The 18,387-nt window shown below is 37.1% G+C and overlaps 2 protein-coding genes across 9 annotated transcripts in view; one reads left to right on the forward strand and one right to left on the reverse strand.

Annotated features, from left to right (window-relative positions):
• The window catches only part of NRG3 (neuregulin 3), a 1,239,421-nt gene that overhangs the window by 647,447 nt on the left and 573,587 nt on the right, over positions 1-18,387 (reverse strand). The window lies entirely within an intron of this gene.
• LOC147342810 (uncharacterized) overlaps positions 1-18,387 on the forward strand; it is a 60,135-nt gene that overhangs the window by 29,688 nt on the left and 12,060 nt on the right. The window contains exons 3-4 of the mRNA XM_086381203.1: positions 3,485-3,636; positions 14,537-14,606. Coding sequence (XP_086237329.1) covers positions 3,485-3,636; positions 14,537-14,606 — 222 coding nt within the window. The remainder of the gene's footprint in view (positions 1-3,484; positions 3,637-14,536; positions 14,607-18,387) is intronic.

The following is an 18,387-nucleotide window of genomic DNA, read 5'->3' on the forward strand; positions in this document are numbered from 1 at the left end:
CATATCCCACCTTAAACCTCCTAAACTTGTCCACAGCTAAACAAAATCACCTAACACAAATCCTATTTTATAAAGCAGTGTTGAATCCCTCATGTAATTTATTGAATATTGTACTGAATGTGAAATACAGATGGTTGTAAATGTATTGAATGTTTACTCGTGATCATGTAGCTTGCTGGGAGCTGCAGTCTACTGTCACTGCCCAGAATCACAGAGAATTACTGTTCCACATGCCACTAGCCCCTAGAAAAGATGAACATTCAGTTGATTGTGATTTATTTTCCTTGAACACAGTTGTAATGATATGCACAGTCTGTATTTGGAATTGAAAACTCACTCGAAGAGCAACTACTATATATCTAACACTGAATACATCCCAAACACTTGGGATAATTAACAGAAAGAAAATTGTATTTACAGAAATAAGCCTGTATTTACATATTTACATTGAAGGTTTCTCTTCAGACTACTAAAAAATCCATATATAATTTATGTGATTCATATATCCAGTTTAGCTACGGCAGAACATATTTATGCAGTGCACACACCATTCTCACCAAATTCTGGCTGCAAATCTGACATTTTTAATTGACAATTTTTACCCAAGCATAGAAAATAATTTACAATGTAGCAAAGCTGCCTTCATTATCTAGATCTTCCAAAAATTAAAACAAATTGGTATCTTTACTATTTCCAGAACTCCAGCATTCTCTGGAGATTACCACTGGCGATGCCATTCCAATTTGAAAACAAAGGCTGTATGTTACAGCAGCTTAGCAGATAGCACTTCAGTCACTGCTTGCAGTTTCTCTAGATCTAAGGTAATATGCAACATGGGTGATTATAATAATCAATACTAAATAGGTAAGACATGAAAGGTGATCTGTTTTTGTGATCATCCAAGCCAGCATTTTATAAAGTGTGTAGAGCAGAATACTAGAACTATAAAGCTGTCTTGGAAAAATTAAGAATAGTTTCTGAGGTTCCAAAGAGGTTTGAAAACTAGTACACATTAGATTTCATCCTTACAAAGTCTTAGAACATGTATGTATGTTACAAATTCTCAGCCTTCACTTCACCCTGGGAGGAATCCTGTTTAAGTTTGCTTAATCCAGATCTTAGCAAACACATTTATATCAACACTTCTCTCTTTTTTTCCTTTATCTCTTCCTATCCCCTTTCCAAAACACACACACAAAGCATCTTTGAATATACTGTTATGTCTGATTTAGGACAGGCAAAAGTAAACATTTGCTGATTGAACAAATAACACTTCCACGATGCTTAAACAAGGGCTCTGAAACTGCACGTGCATAATTAAAAGATGAGGCCAAACTGAAGACCTTCTGTAGCACTGATGTTTGGTCAAAGAATCACGCATGACCTGTAAGTAATTATATCCTCAAAAGTAAATGTGGCTGAAATTCTTTCTGGTGCTCAGGCTAGCAATGCAGACACTGCTTGATGGAATGATTTAATTAATGTTTTCCTCTGCAAGTTTGAATTTAAACTGACAATGGTTGCCATACCATACCCAGAAGTAACTCAATTTCCAGAAAAGTGCTAGATGCTTTCTTCCAGGAAGTTTAAAGGTGCTCCAAAGGGAGGAGGAGTTCTGTCTGCAAATTACGCTAATGCCACAAAGCATTACTCATGGGTACTTGAAGACTAGTATGGACTGGGCATGTTCTAATTTAAAGGAGCAAGTGAACACAGAACTAGGGCTCAGCACTGCCATTAATAACATCCTTATTTCTGGAGATTAAAAGAAATAAAAAACGACATGGAATGAAACAACTCTCAGCAGAGCTGAATAAATACTACAGAAGCATGTGGGAAACTCAATTTTTATAGATGGACAGTATCCAACAGTGGTTCAAGGTGATCCACGGTGATTAAATCAGATCCAGTCTGATCTGAGGTGATCAGATCGCTTATACAATAGTCTTATTTTTGTAGCCACATTCAAAGGCTTTAATAATTTTCCATTTAGGCCAGTCCCATCAGCTTCTGTAGGTCATGAAAGATTATATCATTGTTGCCACATGGCCTTGTCTGTTCCCTTCTGTGTAACATCTAACAGGCAGACCTTTGCTTATCCAGACATAGTATTCTAAACTGATTTTCTCCTTCTTTAAACAACTCCCATGTTTCATATGTCTTACATAAAAATCAAAAGCACCATTTAATTGGAAAACAAAACATGATGTCACGCTAGCTTTCAAGCTTTGGGAAATGTTAACCAACAGGAGTTTTGCAAGTGTTCAGTTCAGTTCAGTCGCTCAGTCATGTCCAACTCTTTGGGACCCCATGAATCGCAGCACGCCAGGCCTCCCTGTCCATCACCAACTCCCAGAGTTCACTGAGACTCACGTCCATCGAGTCAGTGATGCCATCCAGCCATCTCATCCTCTATTGTCCCCTTCTCCTCCTGCCCCCAATCCCTCCCAGCATCAGAGTCTTTTCCAATGAGTCAACTCTTCACATGAGGTGGCCAAAGTACTGGAGTTTTGCAAATGTTAATATATATTTATTTGCATGTGATAAAAATAGTGAAAGTTTGTTCACTGCTAACTCAGCTTGTTTTTTGTTTTTTGTTTTATTTATAATCACTAGTATTCACTTTTTTGGCATACAGTTATGTGAACTTTTTAAATGCAGAGATCCTTGTAGGCACCAAACAATCTCCACACTACCACGAATCCCCTAATGCTGCACTTTAAAAACCACTGTCAACCTCCTCCCTGCACTCCCAACCTCTAACAATCTTTGATCCATCCCCTGCACTTTTAGAAAGTCACTAACTGGAATCACAAAATATTTAATCTGGCTATGTCACTTACAAAATTGTCTCTGGAGATTCATCCAGATTGTACACAGCAATAGTTCGTTTCTTTTTATTGCTGAATACCATTTAATTGTAGGCATACACTATAGTATTTATACATCTACCTACTGAAAGACATTTGTTTTTTATTTTTTCCAGTTTTGGGAAACTGTGCTGATATTAATATTACTGTGCGGGTTTGTATAAGAACATAAACTTAATTTCTTTAATTTACTGGAAGTGAGCTTGTGAGATCATATGGCAATTGTATGTTTCACTTCATAACAAAATGCCAAACTGTTTCCAGAGTGGTTGAATCACTTTGAATCATTTGAATTTGAACAAACAGGCAAAGCTATCGTATTGGAGAGGATATGATTTTTTTCACAAGTAGTTTACATAAGATGAAACGATACTTTAACAGCCAAAAGATGAGAAAGTACACATTAAATAAATTGAGCTCTGTGTATCTTAAATTCAACTTACTTGGTTCATTTGTTCCTTGAAGATAAATACAGTATAAAATAAAAATGGATAAACACAAAAATGTAGTTATGTGTTGTATAACTACAGTTTAGGGTGAAATCATTGCATTCCTAATTATGACTTCTGTTCTAAGAACAGCTGGTACTATGAATGTTTTAAATTGTGCAACAGATTCAGCAAGAAAGGATCACTGGGATTTGTTTCTTCCCATTTCCAGGACATAGTAGTGAAGAGAACCCAAGACAGCACAGAAAACAAATGCAAAAATCAAGCCAGAAACCATGACGGGGCCACAGGTCAACTGCAGCTAGGTATTCCAGTAGGTAAGTTCTCCACTGGCTTGCTCAGGGAGACAAGGGGAGAGGAGAAACAGGTTTACAAGTCATTTGCTTAGAAAGGAAGAAAAATGTGGAAAGAAACTGAATTCTCCATGACTTCTTTTGAGTTACTGGATAAAACTTTGCCAGAAGAACAACCTGTTCCAATAGTTCTCGTCACCTTAGTCTGTTTGAGCTGAGTTTCTGTCACTTGCCATATAAACTATTCTCATATAGAGGTTATATTAAAATTATTTAAGCAAACTTAAAATAACACAAAATACAGTGAAAAAAATCAGGGCCAACAGGCTAGAAATAAAATAAAATTTTAATGTGTTTGGGTAGTAGAACTATATGACTGTGTCCTATCTTAAAAATTCCTTATTTCCACATTTTATTTTATGAAAGTGTACCTCTTTTCTTGAATAGACACATAAAGCTATATTATTTCCAAATATATGTTTCTATGAAAGAACTGTACTGCTTTAAAAACATTTAATTCCACAATGATGGAATGATTAAAGCAAGCCAATCATAATTTATTGAATGCTAATGCCTTTTTGTGAAGAAAAAAATGAAAACCAAATTATTTAACTGAAAGAATATTGACTTTTGTAACTTGTACAGAGACAGAAAATTACGTAGTTTTTCTCAGTCTATGCATCAACGTCTGAAAAATGGGAGTGGGCTTTGTGGTTCTCAGTTCCTATTTTAGGCATGTGGTCAAAGAAAATGCATTTTCCAAACCCAAAGAGGCTCAACATTTGAAAACAGATGTTTTTGGAATATTTAAACTCTACTTTAATCATCCAAAGACACTCTCTTTAACTTCCTAGGGCCTGGTTTACCTTAAAATTAGGAGGAAAAATTCAGAATCTCTGGGCTGTTTCTGAAGTTATAATAGAAAAAAAAAAAAAAAAATCAATGAATTCCCTTTTTTTTCAAACTAGATTATTTCATTAAATTCTGGGTAGTTTAAAACTGGAAAATAGTCTAGTTTAAGAAATAATTACTTGTGCTTCTTTTCAAACATCAGCAGTGTCTTTGGTTTATCTCTATAGTATCCAATGCAGTGCATTTGGTTCAGTAAATCTCAGGAGAAAGCCCTCCTCTCAGCCATGGTGGCCTTATTTCAGAGATTTATCTTCACTAAATTCCTTCTTTGCACATGTTTTCCCTGTATTTCCATGTACTTTGTCTGAGATACTGTCTACTCTTTCTTTGCCACTACTCAAACCATTCAACTATCACTTTATTAGGGTATCTCTCTCTGACTGAACTAGCTCCACCCCTGGGCAGTTTTATAAATCTCTTTTACTTATACCTTCAGAAAACAAGAAACTGTTGGTATTTTAATTTTGGAGAAATCTGTAAACAGATAATCATGATGTAACTCAGTGCACGCACATGCTAAGTTGCTTCAGTTGCATCTGACTCTCTGTGACCCTGTGGACTGTAGCCCACCAGGCCCCTCTGTCCATAGGATTTTCCAGACAAGAATACCGGCATGGTTTGCCATGCCTTCCTCCAGGGGATCTTCCTGATCCAGGAATCAAACTGGGATTTCTTACATCTCTTGCACTGGCAGGCAGATTCTTTACCACTAGTGCCACTTGGGAATTTGGTGTATAAAATATTTATAATTGGATTTTTATAGAACTAAGAGGAAAAAGTTAATTACTCTGAAGACTAAAGCAGGGAATGACAACTGGTTTTAGAAAAGATGAATTGGAGTCTGCCTCAAAAAGCAAAAATGAAGATGGAAGTCACTGACAATCAAAATATGGGGCATGATTATGGAGGTTATGAGGATAATATCTCATTTGAAAGTCTTGAGAAACTCTAAATACTATTTTCTCCACTACAGATGTGAGAAATCTGAGGTTGTAGTAATGTGCATAAGTCTAAAAAACACAGGGTCTAGAAATGAATTTAGATCTGATTTCCCTACATCATCTTTGCACTAAAGGCATCATTCCATATGTAATGACAGGTAGAGTTGAAAGAAAATGCACTGAGAAACCAGTGACATGGCAGGATAGGTAGAGGCAGGCTAGAAGTAATATTGGTAAGAGAGGCAAAGAAGACAGATCAAGACTAAATGATAAAGAATGTTCCACGTTCCCAGAGAGAGCAAAGAATCTCATCAAAGCAAGTCAAGCAAAGGACAGGTGTGCTACGATTGGGCCCAGCATGAACTGAACTCACTTTCTCTGGGAAACCAGCGGCCCTCCCCTCTCTCCTCTTTCTCCACTCTCTAGACAACCTGTTCGTACTTACATGTGAACTACCATGTCTGCCAGCCCTCCCAGGTTGGAAGGCTACACAAACGGACTGCAATTCCTTGCTCTTACAGTTAGCTGGGACTACTGTTAGAGGAAATACTTCCTTTGTCCTCTCTGCTATGCCAGATGGTGCAGAATCACATGGTACAAAGAGGATTCAAGGGGCAAAGTTCATTTCCCTAGTTGGGGTCTCTGAGCTAGAACAGACCTTCCAAAACAGGTCAACTAGATATGCATTACTGCAGAGCTTGAACTTTATCATGAAAGCTATGTTTAACAGCTCCTAAAATACTGAACATCGATTTGTGATTGATTTATGCAAATTAACCACATTTACCTGTCAATGTAGTATTCTTTGAATCCTTGGAAGATGTGCCCTGATTAAATATTGACTGCATCTAGCTTAAAATTTGCAAGAAACCATCTAACACAGAAACTGGGAGGTAACATGCTTATGATCTTTTAATAGAATACATTTGTCAGTATATTAACAATTATGAGAATTAATAATTGCATACACCAAAAGTGAGAGCTAAAGGTATTTCCATATTTAAGAAAGACATAAGCCCAGAAATTATCTGAATACACCTACAGCACATAGACTACAGTTTGCAGGAAAATATCTTTTTTTTTTTTTTTTAGTTATAATCAAGAGGGGAAAAAGGACATAATTAATTGTTCTTTTTTGTTCTAACAATTTTCCAGTTCACAGCAAGTCTTTCTGTGTCAAGAGAACTTTGTCACAGAGCCAAAACAAGTTCTCTCTTGACTGGAAACACTCAACTTCTTAAAGATATCACTTTCTTTAAAACAAATTCAAATGTGCTTGAATAATCAAGGGAAAACATAGTAGTGTGGTCTCCCCACAATCATTCCTACCTTAAACTCTGTATGTCACAATTAAAATTATTTTTATGCATGATGGGCAGTTTCCCACTAATAATTTTGTAAATTGCCTAATAATTTTAGGTACCATAATTACAAGACTCCTGCTTGTGTATTTTTCCTTCTCTTCTCTTTCATCTGAATGTAAATTAAGGGTAACCACTAGCAGACCTTTATGGTAGATGCTTACAATGTAATGCCACAACAGAACTATGTAAAATGAGCTGAACAGGAAAATTCTTGAAATACCTTAACAACAGGACATACAACCATATGAAAGAAAATTTCCCGACTAAGTAATTTTCTGAATAAATAAATGGATGAATATGTGAAGGCCAATTGATTACTTATAAATTGCTTCATTTCTAACACTCTGCTCATTTGTAAACCCAAACTTCCCATGATCTACAGTCGTTTCTCATGTGATGGTTAATTACAGTGTTAAGTTGGCTGGCCTACAGTGCCCAGTTGTTCAGTCAAATGCTAGTCTGGATGTTGCTGTGAAGATCTTTTATAGATATGTCAACATTTATGATCAGTTGACTTAAATAAAGGAGCTTATTCTTAAAGATGTGGGTGGGTCTCCATTCAATTGGTGGAAGGTCCTAATAGCATAAAGTGAAGTTTCCCATAAGAAGGAATCCTACCTCGAGATTGTAACACATAAATCCTATCTAGGTTTCCAGGCTGCTAGCTTGTTTTCAGATTTTGGACTTGCCACTCACTCCCTATATCACAGGAGTGAATTATTAAAATATTAATATATCTTTTTATACATATACAAAAAGACACACACATAAGCTATTGGATCTATTCCTCTGGAGGACCCTTGCTGATATAACCGTATTTCATACCTTTTTCTCTTTATGATTTTGACCCTATATATTAATATCTTTCCTTGAGTTTAAAATCACTCATTTTATTTGCCTACTTCTAAGAACTGAACCATAAAGTCACAAATTAGACGTGCTAGGTTTTTTTTTTTTTTCTATGACACATAAATACACAACTGTTGACATTTTCAAATGGTCATTGACATGAAATCTGATATCATGCTGGTGTTTCCTGTACCACTTGAGGAAAGAATACATTGCACTCACTTCTCTTCTTCCCTTCATTTGATTCATAGAATCAAATGTTTCCTATTATGTGGGATCAAACTACCATCTATTTCATTTCTCTATTTTTGCCACATGGGTTAATTCTGTCTTATCTTTCCACTTGAATTAAGCTTTGTGAACAATTAGTGAGTACAGTCATGTGCCTGTCATCTTATCCATTCTGTTCAGTTCAGTCACTCAGTCATGTCCGACTCTTTGAGACCCCATGGACTGCAGCACGCCAGACCCCCCTGTCCATCGTCAACTCCCAGAGTTTACTCAAACACATGTCCATTGAGTTGGTGATGCCATCCAACCATCTCATCCTCTGTCATCCCCTTCTCTTCTTGCCTCCGATCTTTCCCAGCATCAGGGTGTTTTCAAATGAGTCAGCTCTTTGCATCAGATGGCCAAAGTATTGGAGTTTCAGCTTCAGCATCAATCCCTCCAATGAATATTCAGGACTGATTTCCTTTAGGATGGACTTGTTGGATCACCTTGCAGTCCAAGGGACTCTCAAGAGTCTTCTCCAATACCACAGTTCAAAAGCATCAATTCTTTGGCACTCAGCTTTCTCTATAGTCCAACTCTCACATCCATACATGACCAATGGAAAAACCATAGCCTTGACTAGACAGACCTTTGTTGGCAAAGTAATGTCTCTGCTTTTGAATATGCTGTCTAGGTTGGTCATAACTTTTCTTCCAAGGAGTAAGCATCTTTTAATTTAATGGCTGCAGTCACCATCTGTAGTGATTTTGGAGCCCAGAAAAATAAAGTCTGACACTGTTTCCACTGTTTCTCCATTTGCCATGAAGAGATGGGACCAGATGCCATGATCTTACTTTTCTGGATGTTTAGCTTTAAGCCAACATTTTTACTCTCCTCTTTCACTTTCATCAAAAGGCTCTTTAGTTCTTCAATTTCTGCCATAAGGGTGGTGTCATCTGCATATCTGAGGTTACTGATACTTCTCCTGTCGATCTTGATTTCAGCTTGTGCTTCATCCAGCCCAGCGTTTCTCATGATGTACTCTGCATATAAGCTAAATAAGTAGGGTGGCAATATACAGCCTTGATGTACTCCTTTTCCAATTTGGAACTAGTCTGTTGTTCCATGTCCAGTTCTAACTGTTGCTTCCTGACCTGCATATAGGTTTCTCAAGAGGCAGGTCAGGTGGTCTGATATGCCCATCTCTTTCAGAATTTTCCACAGTTTATTGTGATCCACACAGTCAAAGGCTTTGGCATAGTCAATAAAGCAGAAATAGATGTTTTTCTGGAACTCTCTTGCTTTTTCCATGATCCAGCGGATGTTGGCAATTTGATCTCTGGTTCCTCTGCCTTTTCTAAACCAGCTTGAACATCTGGAAGTTCATGGTTCACGTATCATTGAAGCCTGGCTTGAAGAATTTTGAGCATTACTTTACTAGCATGTGAGATGAGTGCAATTGTGTGGTAGTTTGAGCATTTTTTGGCAATGCCTTTCTTAGGGACTGGAATGAAAACTGACCTTTTCCAGTCATGTGGCCACTGCTGAGGTTTCCAAATTTGCTGGCATATTGAGTGCAGCACTTTCACAACATCATCTTTTAGGATTTGAAATAGCTCAGCTGGAATTCCATCACCTCCATTAGCTTTGTTCATAGTGATGCTTCCTAAGGCCCTCTTGACTTCACATTCCAGGATGTCTGACTCTAGGTGTCTGGTTCATATCTGTTATTGCATTCTAAATTTACATAGAGAAGACTGTTTCCTAACCGAAGAACTGGAGATGAAGACCAGGAGGGTAAATAGATACATTCTATAGCTTGAGTGAACCTTGAACCATCATAGTAAGTAAAAGAAGCCAGACAGAAAAGGCTACATATTATACAAATCAATTTACATGGAATGTCCAGAAAACGCAAATCCACATAAATAAAAAGTAGATTAGTGTTTGCTAGGAGCTGGAAGGAGAAGGATATGGGGAGTGACTGCAAATGGGTGTGTTTTTTGGGGGGTGAGGGTGACAAAGTAGTTTAGAATTAAATAGTTTTGATGTTAGTTCAATCATGTGACTATCCTAAAACTATTTAATTGTACACTCTAAGGGTCAATTTCATGATAGGTGAATTATATCTCAATATAAAGAGTCCATAGATACAGTTCTAAAACCTAGAAATATTTTTTATCAATTCTAATAATATTTTTGCATATATTAGCACCATGGAATTAGTTTCCAAAAGTTGTATGATTGTTTTCCCTCTTGGTGGTTAACAAAGTACTAGTGTGTCAGAAAACTGCATCTTATAGTCAATAAAGTATGGTATATTTCTGATTTTTATTATCACTAAATATGAAGAAACTAGTGAAAATCTATATTTCAAAGAAATTTCACTGGCAAAAAAATCAATTGTAGCTTTTCACTGCAAAATATTTAAACTAAGTCTACTCTATGTAATAAGTTTTTGTTTGGTAAAGATGAGAACTGTGGTAGGTTTTTAAATGGCCACAAATTCATTAACACTATTCTTAATAGGAACCAGGCTTTATATTCCCTCTTCTCCTGTGTCTTGGTGGGATGGAAATGCTTCCATCAACGGAGAGTGAAGGTAATCATACTGGGTGAATTCCGAGGTCAGAGAAAGTCAGGAAGCTTGCCCTGGTTCTTTTAAGATGCTTGCTCTGGGGAAAGCCAATGGCCATAGAAGAAGTTGGGTTATTTTAAGATTACTAAACTAACAGCACATGCAGGTTGATGCCACCAGCTGCCAACCCCCCGAGCAAGCCTCTCAGAAGTGCAGGCCCAAAACCATGAGCAAAATTCAACAGTGGTTGTTCTGCACGCTCAGTCTTAGAGCTATCTGTTATGCAGCAATAGTGACTAGAGCAAGACCCGGTGAAGAAGCTCTTTTTTTTTTTTATAATGACCCATCCAGGCAACTCAGCAGCTGACACAAATCAAGGGCACATTTTCATCGCACATGCTTCACAACAGAATGTTGACTACTATATACTAATAGGCTCAGACTTGTTTTTTAAATTCAGCTCATCTCTTCATTTATCCAGGCTCTGGTTTCTTTCCTTTATCCTCCATCAAAACACGCTTTTATGTATTCTTAATGGAGTCTTTATTATTTATAAATGCGTTTGAAAACATAAATACAAGCATTGTTTAAACCACCATTGGTTTCTTTCAACTGCCGCATGCTTGTATGCCACTATTAAATAAATTGTAAACCTGTCACATGTTTGATATACAGTTAATGAAGTGTGATTCACTGCAAATAAAAAAGGACTTATCTAACTTGGAAATGCTTTACTTCGGACCTAATTATTGTAATAATTGGTAGATAGTCTTATTAACACTGAATTTTTATTTTTCTGACAATAAGCCTTCCACAGTTTTTAGACTGAATCCTTATTTCCCATACAAAATGCCTAAATTTCTCTTCTCAATATACAAGGTCCCCTATCTTATGGTCCCACCTTAGTCTTCCCATTTCCTATCATTTCCCTCCCAATACCCTATACATCAATTTCAGTAAAAACTGGGCAGATGATATCATATGTAGTCACTTATTTCCATTTCCAAACATTGAAGTTCCGTGTGTGGCAAAGTGTCTTTACCATATCTGCATGACTAAGATTTCATCAGCTTATAGATTTCCCAATCTTTACAGTTTCCTATGAATTCTTAGTTATAAATAGCATCTTCCTCCTTGGAAATAGAGTACCAATCCTAACATGCATGACTTTTTCTCTTGCATTATTTCTATCGTTCTACCTAAATATTTGTCCCAAAAGCTTTCCTGGAAGAGATGCTTAGCAAATACCACTGAACAAAACCACAAAAGAATAAATGCAAAGGGATATAAATTAACGAAATGTTGAATTTAGTTTTCTCTATCACCTTCCATAAGAGTAGTCAATATATTTCTAAAATTTTCATCAAGAAATGAATGATTTTGTAATATATAATAACTTTGTTGTACTAAAAAATGTAAATGTATCACTCTTTGGGTGAAAAGAGAGCTCTTACACTAAATTAACCCATTTCATGAACTAAAGGATCATGACTGCCAAAGGCACATCCATTATCCTTTGCAGAGGGTTGGCTTATAATCATGAACTCTTTAAGAAATATCAGTCTTGTGCAAACACAAGTGAGCTTTAGAAAACAAGGAACATACTTATTTAGCTTTTAAATTAGGCTTTTAGAAAAAGATGATCTTGTCCCAGAGCAATGGTTCTCATTCATCTTACTTATTTTTCATCAATTATTAGATCAAACAATCAAGGTCCCACCACCATTGGAAAAATAGCTCTGAGAAGGGTAAAGACTTTACAAACTTTCCTTTGATTTCTTTATTCTTGTTAAGTTAAAGGATTAAATAGCCTCTACCAAACTCAAACTGTAAACATTATATATGTGTAGTTCATCATTTATCAGTTGTACCTCAATAAAACTTAAATCCCCTCCAATGTAAATTGTTGCTATAACACATGAACGTCCTTTTTAGTGGATGGAGGAACTAACTGGTGCCATAAACAGCCACAAATTCAGAACCTGTGTTAGGACATAGCACAGCAAAATTGCAGTTAATATGGAGATTGAGGGACAGTGAGTTCTTAGCCATGTCTCAAAGTCCTTGCATGGGCTATGCTAGAACAGCCTTGCCAAAAATCTTCACTGATTTGACTGGTACTCTTTTGTAGGTTGATCTCAACTATTCTCTCCATGACCACTCTCTCTAGTTACCTGTGCTTTATATTCTCCATGCACGCATGCTAAATTGCTTCAGTCATGTCCCTATGGACTGCAGTCTTCCAGTCGTGTCCCTACAGACTGTGCAACCCTATAGACTATAGCTCCTATATCCAAGGGATTCTCCAGGCCATAGTAGTGGAGTGGGTTTTCATGACCTTCTCCAGGCGATTTCCCCAAGCCAGGGATCAAACCCACGTCTCTTACACCTCCTGCATCGTCAGGCAGGTTCCATACCACTAGTGCTGCCTGGGAAGCCCTCTATTCTCTACAACAGCACTCTATTTGTTTCCTTCCCAGCCTCTCAAAATTCATTATTATTTTTCCCTATTTTAATTTGTCTTCCCCACTATTGCATGAGTTTCCTGAGGAGCTTTTCTTGTTCTCCACTGAATCCACAGCTTCATTCAGATCACTGAGAAGAGAGTGAGCACTTAATACACATATAACAATTATAACAATAGGAGAACAGTTATAAGTATCTACAGATGGCCCCCAACTTACAATGGTTTGACTCAAGATTTTCTGACTTTAAGACTGTATGAAAGCCATATGCATTCTGTAGAAACTGTACTTGAATGTTTTGATCTTTTTCTAGGCTAGCAATATGCAATACATATTTTCTTGTGATGTTGGGTGCAGCAGTAGTCACAACTCCCAGCAGCCACTCAGTCACCAGGATAAACAACCCTTTTGGATCCATAAAATCATTCTATTTGTTACTTTCAGTACTGCATTCAATAAATTCCATGATATATCCAACACTTCATTATAAAATAGGCCTTGTGCTAGATGATTCTGCCCAACCATCGGCTAATGGATATGTTCTGAGGAGTTTAAGATAGGCTAGGCTAAGCTATGATGTTTGGTAGATTATGCACACCAAATGCATTTTTGATTTACAGTATTTTCAACTTAGATGGGTTTATTAACTGCACCATAAGCCAAGGAAGATCTACAGGGTTGACATAGGTCAATCATGGAGCTAAGCTAAGCATGTTAATGGGTTATCTCCCTGCATCACAAGGCACATAACCATGTTCCCCATTTTACAGATGAGTTAACTGCTTCACATACATTATTTAACTTTCACGCAACCACAAGTTAATAAGTGACAAAGTGTGACTCTGGACTTAGGGTCATCTGCTTCAAAAACAATTTCATCACCACCGTATCCTTCTCTTATGGCAGATTACTTCCGCATCCTCCCCAAGGTGCATATACTCCAAGAAGATAACTCCTGCTCAAGCCAATCTAGGGATAAAAAGGCTAAGACTTTTAGAAGTATATAGAAATAGTCCTTATTTGTGAGGCTCCAATTTTATCTACTCTCTTCTATTTCCCTTTCACATCTAAATGAGGGATTCCAGCTACTATCTAAGCTGCTTTCTCCAAAATATTTCTAGTGGTGATTCTCAAAACAAAAAACAGTGGGAATTTTTGAAGAAGGCTGTTGGGGAAAGCAAACAAGGAAAAGGAAGAGGATATAGAGATATACTGAATGTAAAAATTAACAACAACAATAATGAGAAGAAGATCCCCATTTGTGTTCTGGAAATGAAACGTCCATGAAAAATAGTCATGTCTTAGAAGTCATAGGAGAAAATAGTTCCATTTTAGTACTTAGATAAAACAGTACCTATTTCAATGTAAAATAGATCAAACTGCCAAGTCAACAAATTTCTAAGCTCACACAGTTGATGACAATTTTTATATAGTCAAATATTAATAAGAAAAAAAAATCTTCAAGTTAGATTTTTTTAGAACACAGTATCCCATCCTCCCTCTAATTGGGTGCAGAACATTGAACAAGTCGCTTTCTCTCTCTGAGCCTTGTTTTCTTTGGCTCTAAATCGGGCAATTCTGTTTGCTCTGTTTGTCTTCCAGGGATACTACAGGACTCTTCCAGGGATACTACAGGACTCCACGTCCAGAATGCATCAAGGCATCCAGTGAGGTGTGGAACCTTTAAAAGTCTGTCGCTCTCACTTAGATGGGTCTTCTCTCTGAGCACTAGAGGTCGAATTCACAAGTTACTGAATGAAGTGAAGACAAAATTAACAGAGGACATATTTTGCCATGTACTTTGTCATGTCTTTTACATTTCTGGGTCAATCTCTTTCCATCTTATTTATAAAGTGACATCAAAAGTACTCCAAAAGCAGCAATGTACTATAGAGATATGAGGTATTATCATTGTTGCTGCTATTTGACTATTTTCTCTTTGTTATACTCTAATTTTCCAGAAGACAGAGATATTCCCAATAAGGAAAAGAAAGGTTTTGACCTCATCTTCTATTACCCAAGACTTATAGTACTTTGAATATATGATTTAACAATATAATTGCAAGGTACAAGGTTAAGGTAGATTTAGCATTTAATTCATCCAAACCCCTATTAAAATATCCTTAATAATATGGTAGGTTGGCCAAAATGACATATTACTTCAGGCATCACCTTGCTCTCCTTCAATCTTTACACCTTTTGAGAATATTGACCCTGATATTATCAGAAACAGCAATACAAATTATTTTTTAATGATCCATAGCTAATTGTTGGACAAAATTAGGAAAACTGAGCTCAAGAAAATCTATCCAAATCAGGAGAACAACATTCTCAAAGCTGGTTTTGTAAATTAACTTTACAGGTTCCAATTATTTGCAAAATCCCTTAATATTTCTTTCAAACAATAAGGCTGAGATCAAAGTTAAGGAAGTGTCTCCACAAAATGTCTTTCTCATACCTTTAAAATAATATCTATTCTACTTTTCCCCTCGTTTACTGTCTTTCAGCTACCATGACCATCCTTCAGCTTTGTTACTAAGCTCAGGGCCTCTGCACAGACTTTTCTATCTGGGACGCTCTCCCCGCCAAAAGCACCTGCTGTCCACACAGCCGTCAAATTTCTTCCTACCCTTCAAGTTCCACCTTCATATGTCATAGTTCTGCCTCGCCAAGGGAGACCTCTTTTGACTGTTTTTCTGAGGACTTGCCCAATTTGCTTAGTACTCTCCGTCTTCACCCACAATACCATCATGATCTCCTTTGGATAAACATCAACATTTGGTTCTAAGTTTCCTAAGGATAGAGTTGTCTCTCTCACTTACATTATTGATCCAGCCTCTAACTCAGTGCATCAGACACTTAAGCAGGACTTGTTGGATGGATGAGAGAAAACTTTAATTCACCATCCACAGCAAAATTTTATGAAGCACCCTCTCTGTGCCAGAATCTGTGCTCTGTGCTGACAGGGATGGAAAAATGAGGAGCATATTAAAACATCAAGGAGCTCACATGCTTGGTAATGATACTAATGCAAACACTGGCCCCCTCTCCCCTATTGCCATGCTTGTTATAATACATTAGCTCAGACCCTATAAAATTAATTTTGTTTGACTTTACTACAGCAAATGGCATCCTAGCCTTCAAAATTACTAATTTCTTACTAAAATGTACAGAAAGAGTCATAAAGCCCTTATGTAAGAACGTTCACTTTGGCTTAATAATTTATCTTTCCAGCTCTCCATCCAGCCCTCTCTTCCTCTATTCATCTATCCATCCAACAAATAGGGCACAAAATAGGGATTAAGATAGTAGGCTCTGGAGTAAGACAGTGTAGATAGACTGTAGCTTCCATATTTACCTAGCTTCCCTGATAGCTCAGTTGGTAAAGAATCCACCTGCAATGCAGGAGACCCCAGTTCAATTTCTGGGTTCAGAATATCTGCTGAAGAAGGGATAGGCTACCTACTCCAGTATTCTTGGAGTTCCCTTGTAGCTCTGCTGGTAAAGAATCTGCCTGCAATGTGGGAGGAGACTGGGTTTGATCCCTGGGTTGGGAAGATCCCCTGGAGAAGGGAAAGGCTACTCACTCCAGTATTCTGGCCTGGAGAATTCCATGGACTGTATACCATGGAGTCACAAAGAGTCATTCACAACTGAACAACTTTCACTTCACTTTCCATATTTACTTACATTGTGTGACTTTAGCAAGGCTGTGCCTCAGATGCCCTGGTTGTAAAACCAAACAATAAAAGTGTGTTATTAGGTAAAAGTTACATTAGGCCCTGATGGTGTCTAGCACCAACCAAGCCCTAAACAACTTTATCCTGGCCAGGCCTCTTACTGAGTTCCTGTGAGGCAGCATAGGACCCCATCAGCCCCTGTTGTCCAGGAAGGTACAAGATCCTCTTGAAAGGGTAAGCTTTGCAGTCCTAAGTGGGTTGGTAAACTGGAGGGCCCCAACACCTCTCCCTTTCCTGCACTCAGACCAATGACTTATACTTTTAAATCAAGGTTTAAATGCCTTCTCCCTACCTGTGACATATACTTAGAAAGAAAGAAAGAAAAAAAAACCCTCAAATATCAAAAGGCAATTTTAAGCATTAATGGGTTCATATAATTCTTGCCTGTATCCAAACCCTTAACTCAACTTAGGGTGGCAAACCTGAGGTCACAAAATTCTATATATAATTCAAGGCATAAAAGGTAATTTTCTCAAGTATTGCTTAATACTTAAATCCTAAAAAAAAAAAAAAAATATGTTGAGATTGAAGTTGGTGTCATCATTCCCATTTCATAGAAGGGAAAGTTAAGACTTTCAGAGTTGGCATACTATGTCCAAAGCCACACTACTGACAAGAAATAAAAATGAACACTAGAATGTAAGTCTTATGATCAACATTCTCTAGTTTTTTCTGCTATTCTCCCCCCTATTTTCATATAAGCAAAGATCTCTGCACTCTTAAGTGTCCTAAGTTCTAGAAATATCCCCAATGGCAAAAGTCATATGAAAACTTATGATATGTAAACCACTTTTAAAATTATCTTTGATATACATAATATATTAAAAGCTCATGTTTTAAATCATGTGCATTAAAATAGATGTCATGGGGGAAAATGTTTAAATTTCAAGACTCAAAAGTGATTTTGAAATATGTATGCCCTTTTGCAGCTGAAGGGGAAGACTGACATATAATCTATAAATTATAGTAGAATCTTGTTAATTCTAATGAGTATCTAGGGCTGTTACCAAATAATGAATCTTGCAAACAATTAAATGGCATAAAATGTCGGCTAAAGGGCAGTTTTTCTGCGTGGGGGAGGGGTGTGTTCTTTTTGCTGCTGATGACAATCTGGAGACTCCAAACAGACTGTAAGAGGATTTATAGGGCTTGATTGATGGGAGGCGCCAGTGAATAGAGTTTTCACTGGGAGAAAAGGGTCAATATTTCATCATTAAGGAAATAGTTTTATGAAGTCCCATGGAAACTGCTCTGAAAATAATTACCCAATGTGAATGCCTCTGCATGTTTTCATATGTTTCTGATGACAGAGTTCATCAGACCTTTCCAGCGGTTACATTACTGTCTCTTGACCTCAAGCTGGGAAGATTATTTTTGTCAAAGATCACACAGATCCCTTTAGATAACAACAATAGATATGGACAGCATATACTTGGAGTCAGTTATCTTTTTTAAAAATAGTGAAAAACTAAATTACTGAGATACAGTTCTACTGTCATCTTTGTCAAAATCAAAAGCAAAAAGGCGAGAGAGAATCTTGGAGAAAATAGCCAGGGACCAACATGAACAAATACAGTGATCAATTTTCTGTGTAATGATTTATTTGGGATATCATTTCTGGTGCATGCACACACAGGCACACTCATACACGCAAACACGGATATAGCCATATTTGCACTTCGTACTGAATGTGGAATAATGATGGAAAGTTTT

Source organism: Bos grunniens, chromosome 28 (assembly GCF_055505025.1).
Source record: "Bos grunniens cultivar Pamir isolate PY7600 chromosome 28, Bosgru_T2T1.0, whole genome shotgun sequence".
Classification (NCBI taxonomy): Eukaryota; Metazoa; Chordata; class Mammalia; order Artiodactyla; family Bovidae; genus Bos; species Bos grunniens.